Source organism: Vulpes vulpes, chromosome 6 (assembly GCF_048418805.1).
Source record: "Vulpes vulpes isolate BD-2025 chromosome 6, VulVul3, whole genome shotgun sequence".
Taxonomy (NCBI): Eukaryota; Metazoa; Chordata; class Mammalia; order Carnivora; family Canidae; genus Vulpes; species Vulpes vulpes.
The window spans coordinates 103,512,714-103,532,488 of record NC_132785.1 but is presented as its reverse complement, the minus strand read 5'-3'; the positions used below and the strand labels follow the sequence as shown (position 1 = coordinate 103,532,488).

Sequence of the window (19,775 nt, the reverse complement as noted above, 5' to 3'; positions counted from 1 at the left end):
TGCCTTCAGCCCTCAGTGTGATCCTGGAGTCCCAGGATCAAGTCCCACATCAAGCTCCCAGCATGGAGCCTGCTTCTCTCTCTGCCTGTGTCTCTGCTTCTCTCTCTCTGTCTCTCATGAATAAATAAACATAAACTTAAAAAAATATATCAAAATTTTTTTTGTAGAACCTGAAAAGCAAAAATAAATAAGAAAATGTCAAGGACCCAGTGTGGTACTGGCACAAAAACAGACACATAGATCAATGGAACAGAATAGAGAACCCAGAAATGGACCCTGAAATGTATGGTCATCTAATATTCGATAAAGGAGGAAAGACTATCCATTGGAAGAAAGACAGTCTCTTCAATAAATGGTGCTGGGAAAATTGGACATCCACATGCAGAAGAATGAAACTGGACCACTCTCTTTCACCATACACAAAGATAAACTCAAAATGGATGAGAGATCTAAATGTGAGACAAGAGTCCATCAAAATCCTAGAGGAGAACACAGGCAACACCCTTTTTGAACTTGGCCACAGTAACTTCTTGCAAGATACATCCACAAAGGCAAAAGAAACAAAAGCAAAAATGAACTATTGGGACTTCATCAAGATAAGAAGCTTTTGCACAGCAAAGGATACAGTCAACAAAACTAAAAGACAACCTACAGAATGGGAGAAGATATTTGCAAATGACGTATCAGATAAAGGGCTAGTTTCCAAAATCTATAAAGAACTTATTAAACTCAACACCAAAGAAACAAACAATCCAATCATGAAATGGGCAAAAGACATGAAGAGAAATCTCACAGAGGAAGACATGGACATGGCCAACAAGCACATGAGAAAATGCTCTGCATCACTTGCCATCAGGGAAATACAAATCAAAACCACAATGAGATACCACCTCACACCAGTGAGAATGGGGAAAATTAACAAGGCAGGAAACAACAAATGTTGGAGAGGATGCGGAGAAAAGGGAACCCTCTTACACTGTTGGTGGGAATGTGAACTGGTGCAGCCACTCTGGAAAACTGTGTGGAGGTTCCTCAAAGAGTTAAAAATAGACCTGCCCTACGACCCAGCAATTGCACTGTTGGGGATTTACCCCAAAGATTCAGATGCAATGAAACGTCGGGACACCTGCACCCCGATGTTTCTATCAGCAATGGCCACAATAGCCAAACTGTGGAAGGAGCCTCGGTGTCCATCGAAAGATGAATGGATAAAGAAGATGTGGTTTATGTATACAATGGAATATTACTCAGCAATTAGAAACGACAAATACCCACCATTTGCTTCAACGTGGATGGAACTGGAGTGTATTATGCTGAGTGAAATAAGTCAGTCGGAGAAGGACAAACAGTGTATGTTCTCATTCATTTGGGGAATATGAATAATAGTGAAAGGGAATATAAAGGAAGGGAGAAGAAATGTTGGGAAATAACAGGAAGGGAGACAGAACATAAAGACTCCTAACTCGGGGAAACGAACTAGGGGTGGTGGAGGGGGAGGAGGGCGGGTGTTGGAGGGGAATGGGTGACGGGCACTGAGGTGGACACTTGACGGGATGAGCACTGGGTGTTTTTCTGTATGTTGGTAAATTGAACACCAATAAAAATTAATTAAAAAAAAAAAAAAAAAAGAAAATGTCAAGGACCAAGACTAAGATATTCTGGAAAAAGAATAAGATGGTAAGTCTTGCTGTCCCAGATATCGGGAGTCAAGATAAAACAACACTAAGATATTTTGTGATGATAGGTGCAGCAATAGAAAAATAGATCAATAGAGAGCCCAGAAACAGATCTATTCCTATACAGACACTTGTTTTTGTGGTGAAGTGACATGGCTGAGCAGTGAGGAAATGTTTACCTTTTCAAGGTAAACCTAGTTGTACTAGGTTGTCCTAGTTGTACTAACATTTAACTCACAAAGGATTCATACCCAGAATATATAAAGAACTCCTATAAATCGGTAAGAAAAAGACAATTCAAAGAAAAAGGGACAAGACACTTGAACAGATACTCCATAAAAGAAGATATCTAAATGATCCATAAAATGTAAAAAAGATGCTCAATCAAAAAAATAAATAAATAAAACCTTTTTAGCACAGTGAAGAAAACAATCAACAAAACTAAAAGACAACCTACTGAGTGGCAGAAGATATTTGATAAAGGGTTAGTAACCTAAATATATAAAGAACCCTTAACTCTTAACTGTAGAAAGCCAGATGGTTACGAGGGGAGAGGGGGGTTGAATGAGTTAAACAGGTGATAGGGATTAACAAGCACATTTGTGATGAGCACCGGGTGTTAAATGGAAGTGTTAAATCACTGTATTACACTCCTGAAACTAATATTATACTGTATGTTAACTAACTGGAATCTAAATTAAAACTTCCAAAAAAAATTTTTTTTAATGCAAAATGGTAGGGATGCCTGGGTGGCTCAGCAGTTGAGCATCTGCCTTCTGCTCAGGGCGTGATCCCGGACTCCCAGGATCAGGTCCCATATTGGGCTCCTTGTGTGGAGCCTGCTTCTCCCTCTGCCTGTGTCTCTGCCTCTCTCTCTCTCTGTCTGTCATAAATAAATAAACAAAATCTTTTTAAAAATGCAAGATGGTATAACTAAATATATTGGATTAAAAAATTTTTTTGAAAAGATGCTTAATCTCATTAGTAATCAGGATATGAAAACTAAACCACAATAAGGGACATCTAGGTGGCTTAGCATTTGCCTAAGCATCTGCCTCCGGCTCAGGGTGTGATCCTGGGGTCCTGGGATCAAGTCCTGTATCAGACTCCCCACAGGGAGCTGGCTTCTCCCTATGTCTCTGCCTCTCTCTCTCTTTGTGTGTCTTTCATGAATAAATAAATAGAATCTTTAAAAAAATAAAATCACAATGAAATATTACTACATACTCATGGGAATGGTTGATATTTAAAAACTGACATTACAAAAAATACATAAAAATAAAAAATAAATAAAAATCTGACAGTATCAAATATTGACAAGGTATATGACAAAGACAATTTTCATATAGTCTTGGTGAGAGGTTAAATCAGTAGAACCACTTCTGAAAACAACTGGAACAATGGTTATACTCATACAATACTAATTGGAGGGTACACTAGCTTGGCATTATCCATATACACACAATTCTATGATCCAGGACTCCACTCATAGATGCATATGCCAAATAATAATGAGTGCATATGTTCACTGCAACATTCTTTGTAAGTGCCCCAAACCACAAACAACCCAAATATCCATCAATATTAGAATGGATGAATAAATCATGATATTTTTATACAATGGATTACTATATGCAAAAAATCACAGTCACACACACCATAGGCAAATCTCACAAACATAATGTTGAGCAAAAGAAGACAGAGACAAAATAACTCGACCGTTTCACATATATTAAATTTTAAAAGCCAGCAAATCCGGGATCCCTGGGTGGTGCAGCGGTTTGGCGCCTGCCTTAGGCCCAGGGCGCAATCCTGGAGACCCGGGATCGAATCCCACATCGGGCTCCCGGTGCATGGAGCCTGCTTCTCCCTCTGCCTATGTCTCTGCCTCTCTCTCTCCCTGTGACTATCATAAAATAAATTAAAAAAAAAAAAAAAAAAAAGGCCAGCAAATCCAAATTACAGTACTTAGGGATACATGCTTAAGTAATAAAAGTATAAATAAAAACAAGAATGTGAATACTATGAAATCAGTTTAATGATAACCCTTTGGGGGACAATGATTATAAGGGCTTATAAGGGGAGCTCCTGGGGTACTAGCAATCTTCCATTTCCTGACCTAGTTTCTAGTTACACAGCTGTTCTCTTCAGATAAATCATTTAGCTATTTTTGTTTCATGCACTTTTCTTGATGTGTCTTATTTCACCAAAAAAAGGTTAAAAAAAAAAAGACTTAAGGGGCAAGTTAAACAGATTAGATAAAACTAAAAGAAAAAGGGGACTGTAAAAGAGACCTAAAGAAACTGTGGAGAATGAATGCAGGGACACACCAATATGTTAAATATAAAAGAGAGGGGTGCCTAGGTGGGGCAGTTGGTTAGGTGTCCGAATCTTGATTTTTGGCTCAGATCATGATCTCAGGGCTATGAGATGGAGTCCCGCATCAGCTCCCTGCTCAGTGGGGAGTCTATTTCTCCCTCTCCCTCTGCCCCTCCCATCTCTAAAAGAAAAAAAGAAAAGAAATGGAAGAATGGAGAGAAAAAGGAATGGATGATTTTTTTCCTAAAGCTTTTCTGTGGCTGCAATCAGGGAAAAGGAATCATGCCTGAAGGAGATGTGGCCTCCAGCAAGAGTTCAATATTTACCCAAAGCCAAAATGAAGTAGGTTTTGGGATTATTTGTCACTTTAACTTATCCATGCCTTTGCTACAGTAATTAAACAATGCTATCACTAACTAGTCACTTCAGACTACCCTGTTGCTGCACTTATACTTTATTTAGTTAGAAAATGGCAAAAGTGAACTCTCTTCATCTACTAAAGCTCACTGTTTAGCAATGGTTCCTTCTATTATTGTTGGTGTAAATCTTTCTAAAATGATTTAATTTCTTATACAGAATATAGCAGAAGTCTAATCCTTTCCTGATTGCCCATGGTCATTGGTAGAAACAACTACTATTACTGCGGATACAATGTACCCTCCAGTAGCCAACGTATGAGGTCTTGTGTGACTACTAAACCTTGCCCATGCTGTCACATGTTCTTTGGTCATCACCACACTGGCACAGGCTAGGCCTCCTACCATGCTGTGATCTGATTTTCCAGCAGTATTCTGCTTAGAGTCTCTTCTGATTCCATGTCTTGGCTCTAGGCCAAATCCTAGATATCCAGAAGACATACATCAGAGAATCCTGGCAAGGCATTCTACTGAATCAGTAAGAAATGATAACTATAATTTATTTATTTTATACTATCTTCTGTTTCAAGGAGATTAAAGTTCACTCTGTGAATCAGAATGACAGAGGAAGAATAGATGCAGCATAGGCTCCTCCTAACTACTATGTAACAACTCTCTCAAAGGAGAAGTTATTAGAAAAATTGACCAGATGTGGGGTGCCTAGGAGGCTCAGTCAGCTAAGTGCTGGACCCTTGATTTTGGCTTAGATCATGATCTCAGGTTTGCGAGACTAAATCCCATGTTGAGCTTCATGTACTTGTCACAGAGTCTGCATGGAATCTCCTACTCCCTCTCCCTCTGCCCCTCCCCCCTGTTCACAGCTAAATAAATAAATAAGTAAGTAAGTAAGTAAATAAGTAAGTAAGTAAATAAATAAATAAATATCTTAAGATGCCTGAGTGGCTCAGCAGTTGAGTGTTTGCCTTCAGCTCAGGGCGTGATCCTGGAGTACCAGGGATCAAGGCCCCAAATAATATCTTTAATAATCTTTAAATAATATCTTTAAAAATAAACAAAATAAACAAAAAAAATAAATAAACATCTTAAGAAAGAACAAAGGAGGGCAGCCAGGTGGCTCAGTGGTTTAGCTCCTGCCTTCAGCCCAGAGTGTGATCCTGGAGACCTGGGATCGAGTCCCATGTCAGGCTTCCGGCATGGAGCCTGCTTCTCCCTCTGCCTGTGTCTCTGCCTCTATCTGTCTCTCTCTGTGTGTCTCATGAATAAATAAATAAAATCTTAAAAAAAAAAAAGAACAAAGGATAGATTAACCACATGGTTAAGAAAGACCTGGGCTCAAGTGGTTACCTTTTTAGGTAAAGTGTAAAGCAAAGATAATAATAGTTCTTCCTAAAAAATAAAAATAAAAAAATAATAGTTCTTCCTACATTGGATTACTGTAGAAATTAAACAAGATGATACAAGTAAACAGTATTTCAAATTTTAACTGTTATCTCTTAAAACGTTACTTTGTGTAATAATTCCCATTTAAGGAGACTTCCTTAACTACCTTCTATTTCTATCTCAACTAACTACTACTTCATGGTATCCTTATGAAAATACTATTAAAAATATTAATAGTAAAAAAATATTAATGGTAGTTAATATTTAATGAGCACTTACTATATGTGAAAATCATCATGAACCCTTTATAGGGCTTGTCCATTTGAATCCTTTGAAAAGCCCTGGGAGGGAGAGACCATTACATCCCTATTGGACACAAATTCACTGAGACTGAGAGGGTAAGTAGGTTGTCCAAGTTCAAAGAATGATAAGTGGTCAAAATGGAACTTGTACAGATCTGTGCCACTCTAGAACTCATGATCATAAGCTCTCCCCTGTCCTGAGAAGAGAAGCAGCTTCTCCTTCTGCCAAATTCTATTAGTGAGCTAGTTGAGAACAAGCTAATTCTCCTTTAATCTTATTCTCTACTTGACTATTCAAGGTCCCGAGTTAGAAAAGCAGAAAAGATTTACACATTTTATTTTTGCTTTTAACTTACCCACTCACAGTCGATTCCAAGTACTGGAAAATCTTCTAACTCACTCCTAAGCAAGGGCTCGATTTGATCCCACTCGGCCTCCTGAGACACAGTCACCACCTTTGCTCCAAGGATCCTCTCCTCCCATGAGGCTCTGGGGGCACTGGGGCGCAGCTGGTCCTCCTCTGGAGGGGGCAGCTGTCTCCCACCGGGTGCTTGCTGCTGCCAACGCCACTGCTGCCCAGCGTCAAGGCTCGCTTTACTCCTCCGCCGCCGCTGGATGCCTTTCCATAGGACAAACCCTCCCACGGCCACACCGACGAGGGTGGTCATTGTCAAAGCCATTAAGTATCTAGACATCTTCAACATTTTTTGTGCTGTTTAGGAAAGCATATCACTAATCCCACAATCTGCAAAACAAGTGGCAACAATATATTTACATATAGAATTCAAACCCAGATGGAAACATGTTTTCCTCTAAAAAGTGCTCCACTCATAATCTACCAGTCCACAAACTAAGACAAAATGCTACAGATTTCCAGAGAGGGATATTTATTTTCCTCACTTTTGTACATTCTGTACTCCATCTCTATCTTCATTCTCACCCGAGAAAACCCCTCTACCCTCTACTAGCTGCCCAGCGCTCACTTAATCATGGGATAGCAGAGTGTCTGAACATATACACACTCGCACAGAATTTGAAAAATCAAAATGAATTATAATCCTCTTACCCTTAGGTGACCACTGTGTGATCAGTTTGATGTTCATTTAGTTTATACAATTAAAAAAAATAAGAATGGTAGAATGCTTTAGTCAGGGAAACCCCACAAAATAGTCTTTCTTCCATTTTTCTTATCACATGTGATTTTCTCCACCATCTATCTTTTGTTTTCCTATTTTTGACAGAGAAATGGTTATATAGTATTATTTCTGTACTACTTAACTAACAACAGAAAAGTGTATAACAATAAATGGGAAGCAGCCCTTGGCCTCAGTCATAGAGAGCAATCATGGGACAAACACCATTTAACACAAGGTGATTGATATTGTTTGGGAAGCAGTCAGATAACTCCATTATTCAACAAAAGTCAGATATCTAAATTTTATGTGAAATGTCACTATTTTTAAGTGTCAGCAACAAATCTACAGTTTTTAAAACACTGTGCCAGCCAAACAAAAACACTCTGGGCTCTGTGCCACCTGTCTGTGGGCACTGGCCTAAAATCTATAATGCCCAAAGAAACAGTGATCTGCTAGACTGTGCCTACACTTCTCTAGGGCTGAGAGTTTCCTATTGAATGTGTACTATTTTTATCATTTTTCAAAATTTCAAAGTAACAATTATTTTTAGATCATTTAATATTTACAACAACCCTGGCCTATAATCATGCCTACAGAGATATTGGCACTGGGGATGAAAAATAAAATCACAACAATTATTACACTGCTAATGAAAACAATAAAATGGCTGTGTTGTTTTAAAAAATATTTAAGTAACTGCAGAAACTGTGCTAAGTACTCATGTGTACTTTCTCCAGTACTTTTACTGAAGGCTTAATGAGATTAAAGAATCTGGGGACGCCTGGGTGGCTCAGCAGTTGAGCGTCTGCCTTTGGCTCAGGGCGTGATCCCAGAGTTCTGATCGAGTCCTACATCGGGTTCCCTGGGAGGAGCCTGCTTTTCCCTTTGCCTACGTATCTCTGCCTTCTCTCTGTGTCTCTCATGAATAAGTAAATAAATTTTTTAAAAAAGAATCTGCACACATTTCTTTTTTTTTAAAAAAAAGATTTTATTTATTTATTCGTAGAGATGCAGAGAGAGAGAGAAAGAGAGAGGCAGAGACACTGGCAGAGAGCCTGACATGGGACTCTATCCAGGGTCTCCAGGATCATGCCCTGGGCTGCAGGCGGCGCTAAACTGCTGCGCCACCGGGGCTACCCTCTGCACAAATTTCTAATTAAAATAATGAGAAGGTGCTTAAAAAAAAAAAAGACCAGGTCACCTGGGTAGCTCAGCCAGCTAAGCATATGCCTTCATCTTGGGTCATGATCCCAGGGCCCTGGAATCAAGCCCTGCATCAGGCTCCCTGCTCAGTGGGGAGTCTGCTTCTCCCTCTCTCTCTGCCCCCCCTTGCTTGTGCTTATGTGCTCTCAAAACAAACAAACAAACACAAAACCCTCCCTTTCCCATTGGAAACAATACAAAGCGGTGGGGGGGGGGGGGGGGCGGGAGACACAAAAAAGACAAAAGTATAACATAGAGTTAAACTCAAAAAAGAAAAGGTAATCATTAGGTGCCAGAAATGGAAGCAGAGAACCCACAGTGTGTGGGAGATATAGCTGGGCAGAGACCAGAACTCATACTAGCCCCAGTGCTGGAGTATATTGCCAGCCCATGACCAGAAGTCTAGGCCACAAGCCCAGGGCACAGCTGGGACCCAGGAGAGTGCTACCCTGTCTAGGAACAGGAACCTGAAAGTGTTCACCCACTACTGTCCAGGCAAGCCACCTGCCCAAGGCTGAAAGTATGAGCGGAGCTCCTCATGGGAAGGCAGACTCTCAAGCCTGCATTGTGAAGAAGTACAGGGCCCAAGTTCACATTATCCTCACAAAAGAAAACCCTAAGCCAAGAAACTAAAATGGTTAGACTTGGTGAATTCTGTTGGACTGTGTCTGTCTGTCCGTTTCAAACATGCAGGACTTCCACAGAAGATCAGTCCCTAGAGGAGCACTCATAAATGAATAAACACAAAACCAAAATCCAAAAATCCAATAAAAACAGTTCACAGAAGAACCAACCAACCAACCAAACAAAAAACCATATCTGAGATCTGAAAGGAACTTTAAAATAATAACACTCAGGGAAATTAAGGAAAATAAAATCTGAAACAGGAAGAGGAACAAACAAAAAGTAGCAATTCTAGAAATGAAAAATATTTGTTAAAATTTTTAAAAGTTTGATACTTAATAGAAAGGTTAAATCCTGGATCAGAGAGAGAAGAGAGAGAGTTAGGGAATTGAAGATAAATCTGAAGAATTCACACAGAATGTAGCACAGAGAGAAAGATGTAGAAAACATAACAGAGACATGGAAGATAGTTGAGAAACTCAACATCCATGTAATGAAGAGTTGGAAGATGGAGAACATGGATTTAGTATAGTTCTCTGAGTCCCAAGCTGGATAAATTAAATCTATCTACAAAAAAGACTTGTATAAGAATGTTTGTAATAGCCAAACCCCAGAAACAGTCCAGTTGTTATCCATACAATGAGATACTACTTAGCAAAAATAAAAAGAATTACTGATATATGTATGAATCTTAAATAATATTAGGCTGAATGAAAGAAGCCAAATACAAAAGAGATACTGTATGTTGTATTTATATGAAGTTCCAGAACAACTAAAATCAGTCTATGGTAGAAAAAGATCTGAACAGGGACTCCTGGGTGGCTCAGTGGTTGAGCGTCTGCCTTCAGCTCAGGGCATGATCCTGGGGTTCAGGACCAAGTCCCACATTGTGCTCCTTGTGGGGAGCCTGCTTCTTCCTCTGCCTGCTTATGTCTCTACCTCTCTCTCTCTCTCTCTGGTGCCTCTTGTGAATAAATACATAAAATTTTATTTAAAAAAATAGAAGAAGATCTGAACAATAGTTGCCTCTGGTGAGTGATGGTAGGTGACAGGGAAGAGAGATTTAAGCTGAGCACTGAGTATCAAAGAGCCAGTCATGAAAAATTATAGGGAAGAGCATTTCAGCCAAGAGGGAGGTTTCTAGAATTGTGTAACATTCCATGTCTGTTTTTTTTTCACATTCCATGTCTTGATGGACGCTTGGATTACACAGGTGTACACATTTGTCAAAATTCAGCTATATTAAAAAAAATCCAGTGATATTTCCGAATTTTTCCCATTGGTCTGACTGATGAATAACTGTTGGTGCACTCATCGTCTGTCTTTCACAATAGATTGTAAACTCCATGAAAACAGGGACCTTACCTGGCTTCAACCATATATATATATATATATATATATATATATATATATACACACACACACACATATATACAGTATATACATATATACAGTTTATATGTATATATATATACACACATATATAGTATATATATACATATATATATATATCCCCAGTAACTAGCACAGAGCTGATAACAATATTGAATATTTGATAATAATAAATATTCATTGAATGAATAAAACTCAATTCAAGGTGTTCTATTTTATGATAAATGTCTCTACTTCAATCTGTTTATTTCAATGAAAAAAATATTTTTCCCCTTAACTGAGCCTTGATGCTATAAAGAAGCAGTATGGTTCAATACTGGGCCAGAAGTGAGAAAAATAAAATTTTGTGTTACAAACTTAAAGTTTGTGTCCCTCTAAAGTTCATATGTTGAAATTCTATCTCCCAATGTGATGGTATTAGGAGGTGGAGCCTCTGAAAGGTGATTAAGTGAAGTCATGAGGGTGGAACCCCTGTGGACGGGATTAGTACCCTTATAAAAGCTTGCCTGCCTCTCATCCCTGCCATGTGAAGATACAATGAGAAGTCAGCAGTCTGCCTTGTGGAAGAGGGCTCTCATCAGGACCTAACCATGCTGGCACCCTGATCCTGGACTTCAAGCCTCAAGAACTGTGAGAAATAAATGGCTCTTTTTTTGTGATCCACCCAAGCTGTGATATTCTACTTTAGCAGCCCAAACAGACTAAGACATCTCTCTCAAGGTTTGCTATGGAATCTAAAGCCTTTGGTGCCTCACCATCTCCCATGTCTGAAACAATCTATTTTAATTTACTTTTTAAAACTGTACACAGGGGCAGCCCAGGTGGCTCAGTGGTTTAGGGCCACCTTCAGCCCAAGGTGTGATCCTGGAGACCCAGGATCGAGTCCCATGTCAGTCTCCCTGCATGGAGCCTGCTTCTCCCTCTGCCTATGTCTGTGCCTCTCTGTCTCTCATGAATAAATAAATAAAATCTTTAAAAAAATAAAAAAATAAAACTGTACACAGTAATTGAACATTAAACCAATAGCAGTAGTTACCTAATGGTAGTAGGATTATAGTTTTGATTTATCAAATTTCATGCAAGTATGTGTATCTCTTGATAATTAGAAAAGTACTCGTTTTTTTTTAATTGATGCTTTTTAGAGATAGACAATATAAATATCCCACTTAACATTTAAGATGTGATTATATTCCTGAAATAAATCACATTTCGATGAATTAAACAAATATGTTAAGGTGTTCAAGGAGCAGCATAAGGTAGAGGATAAAGACGAGGCCCCTAGGGATCCCTGGGTGGCGCAGCGGTTTAGCGCCTGCCTTTGGCCCAGGGCGCGATCCTGGAGACCCAGGATCGAATCCCACGTTGGGCTCCCGGTGCATGGAGCCTGCTTCTCCCTCTGCCTGTGTCTCTGCCTCTCGCTCTGTCTGTGTGTGACTATCATAAATAAATAAAAATTAAAAAAAAAAAAGGACGAGGCCCCTAGAGTCAAATACCTTAGTTCAAATCCAGCCCCTAAATCCAGTTAGCTATATAAGTTGGGCAATTCACTGATCTTTTCTAAGTCTCCACTTCCTCATTGGTAAAATGAGAAAGACAGTACCTACAACATAGGACTCCTGTGAGGCTTAAGTCAGGTGTATCAATCACCCTACTTAAGGTGATTAAGTATCACCTTACCTTAAGTAGGTGATTGATACACCTGACTTAAGCATAACTGGCTAACATATTAGAGTTCAATAAATGCTAGCTCTTACACTATTGGGCTCTATAAACCACAGAATTCCTATTAAAGGAAAACAAAGAATCATAGAGTGAAAATTCAGGAGACAAATTCAGCTCCTGCACAAGTTAAGAATCCTTACCATGGTAATCCTAACATCACGACCTGGTCTCTACCTGAATACTTCTAGAACAGACTTCATTACCTTATGTTGAAAAGTCCTTGTATTCTACAGAAGTTCCCTACTTAGAAATTGCTCACTTTTTAGTTTAGGGTTTTTGTTTGTTTGTTTTTTAGGGGAGGAGGAGCAAACAGATGGAGAGAGAGAATCTCAAGCAGGCTCCAAACCCAGTGTGGAGCTGGACGTGAGGCTCAGTCTCACAACCCTGAGATCATGATGTGAGCTGAAATCAGGAGTAGGGCACTTAATCGACTGAGGCACCCAGACACCCCAGAAATTCCTCTCTTTGATGTTCAGTCTGGCCCCTGAAATGACAACAGTGTGTGCTCCCTCCTGAAAGCCTGTGAAATATGTTCAGACAGCTTTTATGGCTCCCCTCAGAACATTGTTCATAATCCAAGCAGCCTTCCTGAGAGCTGGAAGGGTCACCATTGAGGCCAGGTCCTTCTGAACATCTCCAAATTTGTCAACTTAGCTCTTAAAATGTGGCACCCAGGTAGGTATTCAATACTTGAGACAGGATCCACTTAGTGTGGGCACCAGTACTACTACTTCCTAGTGTCTAGACCCTAGATTTTATTAATGCTGTGTGAAATGACTTGTTTTTAATTAGAAGAAACCCAACAAAAAAAAAAAAAAAAGAAGAAGAAACCCAACAGTGGGTCTTATAAAGCTTGTGGTAAATTAAAATTCACTGATACCAAATTAAGTCCCCATTTTATATATTTATAATTTATATTTTCACTTAAATCCAAAGCTTTACATTTCTTTGAAATTTTGTCTTGTTTGTTTCAAATGTTTCATCCTTTGAGCCCAATTTGCATCTTGATTGTGTATTCCCTCTCAGCTTAAACATCATTTTGCATAGATAAGTGAATTTTTGTTTTCAAAGAAAATAACATCTTCTCACATGTGTTTTTATTCATTTTTTTACATTTATTTTTGCATTTCACACTCATTTTTTTAAGGTTTTTATTTTATTTTATTTTTTTTTTATTCATTCATGAGACCTAGAGAGAGAGAGGTAGAGACATAGACAGAGGAAGAAGCAGGCTCCCTATGAGGACCCTGAGGCAGGACTTGATCCCAGGACCCCAGGATCAAGACCTGAGCCAAAGGCAGACGCTCAGCCGCTGAGCCACCCAGGTGCCCCTCTCCATATTTCATAACATTAAAGTGATATTGAAGTAGAAAAAGTTTTAAAAATGAAGTATTATTGATTTGCTTCCACTGAAAAGGGCTCTCTCAGATCCAGACTTCCCAAGCATATGGTATGGTTCCTAAGTTATTCTTTGTCCTGTGTGGCCCACGTAGAAGAAGGGCCTCACAGGGAAACCAAAAGAGCAAGCAGGGTACCTCCACATGAGGAGAATAAAAGGCATTAATTCATTTTTACATGGAGATGTTATTGTGTGGGTGTTTTTCCAGCCAAAGGGTTCATTCAGCAAACATGTATGCAGCACTCTCAATAAGCCAGACGTTGCATTGGATTCTAGGCAAAAAGGATTGAAAGGCACAATCTGCTTTCAAAATTTCAGGATTTAGAAAAGGAGAAATACCTGGAGAACAGGTTGCAGTGAAGGGAGAGAACACCACACAGCACAGGGACAGCAGAGAGGAAGGAGCCCAGGGAGCTAACACAAACACTTGAGGAGGGTATGGGAGACTGGCGCTGGGGCTAAGAAGTGAGCCTGAGTCCCCCTGGTGCACAGGCAGTGGGCAGATGGCACTCCTGGCACAGGGAACAACATGGACAACGACACAAAAGCCATGAAGAACCACGGTACAGGTGAAAAAGTTCAAGCGAATTTAAAGTGTACTATAAGTATTAGATACAGAATTTTGAAGACTTACCATAAAAAAATGTAGAAGTATCTCTCTCTTTTTTTTTAATGTAGAAGTATCTCATTGAAAATTTCCGTATCAGCTTTTTGAGGTGGACCTTTTTTATTTTAGTAAAATACATACAACACAAATTTTACCATTTTAACCTTTTTTAGTGTATGATTCAGTGGCATTAACTACATTCACAATATTGCACACCACTATTCATTTCCAGAACTTCTTCATGATCCCAAACACAAAGTCTATAGACATCAAACAATAACTTCCCATTCCATCCCCCACAACTCTTAGTAACCTCTATTACACTTTCTATTTATATGAATTCCACATTGCCTTCTTATATCTATGTTGAAATAATATTTGAATATACTGGGTTAAATAAAACATGTTATTAAAATTAAGTTCACCTGGGGCACCTGGGTGGCTCAGTCGGTTGAGTATCTGCCTTTGGCTGAGGTCATGATCCTGGAGTCCCGGAATCAAGTCCCGCATCAGGCTCCCTGCTCAGGGGAGAGCCTGCTTCTCTCTCTGCCCCTCACCCTGCTCATGCTCTCTCTTTCAAATAAATAAATCTTTAAAAAAAATTAAGTTCAACTTAATTCTTTATATATATATATATTTTTTTTTTTAAGATTTATTTATTTATTTTGGAGAGTGGGGAGGAGCAGAGGAAGAGAGCCAACTCCCCACTGAGTGCAGAGCCCAACACGGGGCTTGGTCGATCTCTTGCCCTGAGATCATTGACCTGAGTGGAAACCAAGAGTCAGACACTTAACCAGCTGAGCCACTCAGGTGCCCCAATTTTTATTTTTATTTATTTTTTAATTTTTTTGCCCCTCTTTTTAGATTTTTAATGTGGCTATTAGAAAACTATTGATAGGGCTCACATTATATTTCTATTGGACAGTGATGTGCTAAAGCGAAATGTGAATACAAGAAAACAAAGACAGATGGTGCTGGAATGAGCAGATCTAGGGTGAGTCATGAGAGGCCTTAGAGTACCTTACAGGATAAAACCTTATAGGTAATGGCGAGCCAGTAATAGACTTACAAGTGAAGTGCTAGGATCAGACTCAAATTTCAAAGACTACCATGGCAGCTATGTGGGTGCTAGACTAGAGGAGAGTAAGGCAAGAGACAGGAAGATCTGTTGGAAGACTCACAATACTAGAGCCTGGAAAGGAAGATCCAAATCAGGGTGGAAGAAGGCAGAATGAAAAAGAACCAGGTGTGTGTGCGGGGCGGGGGGAGGGGGGGGGGGCGGTGAGGCACCTGGCTGGCTTAGTAACCAGAGCACAAGACTCTCAGGATCATGAGATGAAGCCCAGCATTGGGTGTAGCTCTTACATTAAAAAAAGAAAAAACAAAAAAACCACGGTTCCTAACAGAATGGCTACAATGAACTCACCTGGATAAGTAAACAAAGCATAACTTTTACAATTTATTTTGAAAGTTTGATGAATATAAAATCAATAGCCTTCCAAAACCATTATAAAAATATGATGAAAATCCCAAAATAGCAATATATACTTTTTAAAAAACACACGCAAAACAATAACCATATAGACACACACATAAGCCTAGGTATAAACCTAAAAAGAAATGTGCAAGATTGATATGAAGAAAAATAGAAAAATTTACTGAAGATATAGAAGACTGGAAGAGGGATCCCTGGGTGGCGCAGCGGTTTGGCGCCTGCCTTTGGCCCAGGGCGCAATCCTGGAGACCCGGGATCGAATCCCACATCGGGCTCCCGGTGCATGGAGCCTGCTTCTCCCTCTGCCTGTGTCTCTGCCTCTCTCTCTCTCTCTCTGTGACTATCATAAATAAAAATTTAAAAAAAGAAGACTGGAAGAGCAGAGATATATTATCACAGCTATCATATACAGAGCACGTAGCATGTGCCAGGTACCTTACATTATATCCAATCATGTACACATTACAATCCTTTCAACAACCTTCTGAAAGAGGTACTATAATTACTCTATTTTTTTTAATGAAGAGAAGATTGTTTTACAGAAATGCTCAAAATAACATATAAATGCAATGAAAACTTAATTTTAAAAAACTTTTTAAAAAATGAATTGACCACCAAGAGAATAAAAAGACAACCCCAGAATGGGAGAAAATATTTGCAAAGCATATATCTGGTAAGAGCCATGTATCTAAAATATATAAAGAACTCTTACAATTTAATAATAAAAAAGACAAACCAGTTAAAAACAGGTAAGGATCTAAATAGACATTTCTTCAAAGAATATATACATATGACCAATAAGCACATGAAAAGCTATTTGGGAAATACAGATCAAAACAACAAGGAGATACCACTTCACACCTACTAGGATGGCTCTAAACAAAAAGACAGATAATAAGTGTAGCAATAATATGGAGAAATCAGAACTCTCACACATTGCTGGTGGGAATGTAAAATGCTGCAGCTGCTTTGAAAAAACAGTCTGGCAGCTCTTCAATGATTAAACATAGGGTTACCTTATGACCCAGCAATTCCACTGCTAGGTATATATCCAAAAGGAACGAAAACAAATGTCCAAACAAAAGTTCATAGTGCCATTATTCATAATAGCCACAAAGTGGAAACAATGTACATGCCCTTCAGCTGACAATTGGATAAATAAAATGTACCATATCCAGAAGGTTATGGGTTGAACTGTGTCCTCGAAAAAGATATATTGAAGTTCTAACCCATGGTACCTGTGAAAGGGACCTTATTAAAAATTGAGTCTTACTGAAAATTGATTACACACATATACATAATCAAGTTAAAATGAGTTCAGGGGTCCCTGGGTGGCGCAGCAGTTTGGCACCTGCCTTTGGCCCAGGGCGCAATCCTGGAGATCTGGGATCAAATCCCAGGTCAGTCTTCCGGTGCATGGAGCCTGCTTCTCCCTCTGCCTGTGTCTCTGCCTCTCTCTCTCTCTCTCTCTCTCTCTGTGACTATCATAAATAAATAAAAATTAAAAAAAAAATAAAATGAGTTCATACTGAAGTAATGTGAGCCTTTAGTCTAATAGAAATGGTGTCCTTCCATGAAGGGGAGAAGAGACACAGAAACAGGCTCCCATGGAGAAAATCACCATGTAAATACAGATCCTCAGGGAAGAAAGCCATATGAAGACCGAGGCAGAGGTTGGAGTTATGCACCTGCAAGCCAAGGAATCCCACGGACTGCCAGTAACGACCAGAAGCTAAGAAGAGGACCAGAAGCTAAGAAGAGGCACGAAAGGGCCCTCCCCTAGAGCCATCAAGACAGCAAAGCCCTGCTGACACCTTGATTTTGGACTTTAATGCCTCCAGCACTGCGAGAAGAATACATTTCTGTTATTTTAAGTCACCCGGTTTGTGTCATTTTGTTACTGTAGCCCTAGGAAACAAATACACCATAGGATAGAATGCCATTCAGCAGTAACAGAAGAGTACTGATACATTCTACAACACGGATGAAACTCAAAAACATTATGTTGAGTGAAAGAAACCTGTCATGAGATAACACAAATTGTATGATTCCATTTATACAAAATATTCAGGTCTATAACTGGCAGAAAGATTAGTGGTTGCCTAGGAATCGCATTCTGGGGAATGACTGCTAATTGGCAGGGGTTTCTTTTTGGGGCGATGAGAATGTTCTAAAATTAAATTGTGGTGATGTCTGCACAACTGTGAATGCGCTAAAAACCACTGAATTGTACATGTTAAACAATGAGTTATGTAAATTACATCTTGATAAAGTCACTTAAAAAATTATTTGACAAGCTAATTCTAAAAATCTGGAAAAGATTCTAGGATTAGTTCCCAAAATAGTTTTTTAAATGAGTATGTGAGCTGATAAAGTATACAATTTTCAATAAAATAATGACAGTAATAATCATAAGGGAATATTTATCCTACTACTTATCAAAATAGAACATATATTCAACGTTAAGATATTGTGGTATTGGTCCAACAAAACAGAAAATTAGGCCGCAGAATAGAAGACAGTCCAGAAATTGACTGTGTATGTGTGAGAAAGTAGTAAATGATAAATGTGGCATTTCAGATTAATGGGTCAAGAATGCATTTAATATTCAGAGTGACACTGTTGGGAAAACAGTAATTATGCTCACACCATTCACTTATTCACACACATCCAGGGAAATTAAAGAAAAACTCAAACACATCAGAATATATAGGAGAAAAAAAAAAGAATATATAGGAGAAAAGACAGTCATAAGAGAAAACCCTGGGGCACCTGGGTGGCTCAGGTGATAATCTCAGGACCCTGGGATAGAGCCCAGTATCAGGCTCCCTGCTCAGTGGGGAGTCTGCTTCTCCCTCTCCCTCTGCCCCTTCTCCTGCTCAATCTGTTCCCCTCATCTCTCTCAAATAAATAAAAAATCTTAAAAAGAAAAAAAAGAAAGGAAGGAATAAAAGAAAGAAAGACAGAAAATCCTGTTGTGTCTTAGGGTAGAACAGGGTTCTTCAACCTCAGCATTACTAACATTTTAGTCCAGAAAAATTCTTTGTTGTGGAGGGCTTTCCTTTGCACTGTAGGATGTTTAGCAGCATCCCTGGTTTCCATCCAGCAGATGCCCTCATACCACAACCCCAGTTAGACAACCGAAAAATGTCTGCTCACATTACCAAACTAGCCCCTACCAGGCAAAATATCTCCCACTGGAGAACAGCTCTGGTAGGGAATGACAGCAACAAGATACAAAATACACAGAGTAAAAGACTGATACATTTATTGTGAAATTTAAAACTATGATTTGACAAAGATGTCATGTAGTTAAAAAACAAGCATCAATTTTAAAAAGCACTAAGTTGGGGGCAGCCCGGGCGGCTCAGCGGTTTAGCGCCGCCTTCAGCCCAGGGCCTGATCTTGGAGTCCTGGGATCCAGTCCCACACTGGGCTCCCTGCATGGAGCCTGCTTCTCCCTCTGCCTGCATCTCTGCCTCTCTCTCATTCTGTATCTCTCGTGAATAAATAAATAAAATCTTTAAAAATAAAAAAATAAAAAGCACTAAGTTGGGAATAAAGATAACAAATATAAATGACAAAAGATTATATCCAAAATACATTAAAAACTATATATAAAAAACCAACCCAATTGAAATGAGATATTTCTTGAAAGAGTAAATACAAACAGCCAACAATCATGAAAATATATCCAATCTCTCTAGTAACTAAGGAAATACAAAGTAAAACACAAATTAGAATCATTTTTCACCCATTAGATTGGCAAAAATGAAAAAGATTAATAGCATCAAATGTTTAAAAGAGGGTTGCCTGGGTGGCTCAGTCAGTTGAACATCTGCCTTCAGCTCAGGTCATGATCCCAGGGTCCTGGGATCCAACCTCGCATCAGGCTCTCTGCTGCAGGGAACCTGCTTCTCCCTCTGCCTCTCCATCTGCCACTCCCCTGCTTATGCTCTCCCTCTCTCACTCTTGTTCTCTCTCTCAAAAAAATATAAAATATATTTTTTAATGTTTAAAAGAGCTAGGGAAATAGACATTATTATGCACTGTTGGTGGGCAGTTTGGCATTAAATGTCCACACCATCCCACCCAGCAATTCAATTTCAGGTTTGAAATATTCACCTAGGCACAGAGACACAT

The 19,775-nt window shown here is 39.2% G+C and overlaps 1 protein-coding gene across 3 annotated transcripts in view; it reads right to left on the bottom strand.

Moving 5' to 3' along the window:
- The window catches only part of EXD2 (exonuclease 3'-5' domain containing 2), a 59,932-nt gene that overhangs the window by 38,110 nt on the left and 2,047 nt on the right, over positions 1-19,775 (bottom strand). For 2 of the 3 annotated variants that reach the window (XM_026008466.2, XM_026008467.2), the window contains exon 2: positions 6,411-6,799. In XM_026008466.2, the coding sequence (XP_025864251.1) occupies positions 6,411-6,758 (348 nt within the window). In that variant the 5' untranslated portion in view covers positions 6,759-6,799. Of the gene's footprint in view, positions 1-6,410; positions 6,800-14,164; positions 14,253-19,775 lie in introns of all 3 variants that reach the window. The other variant, XM_072761814.1, reaches the window with a different exon arrangement.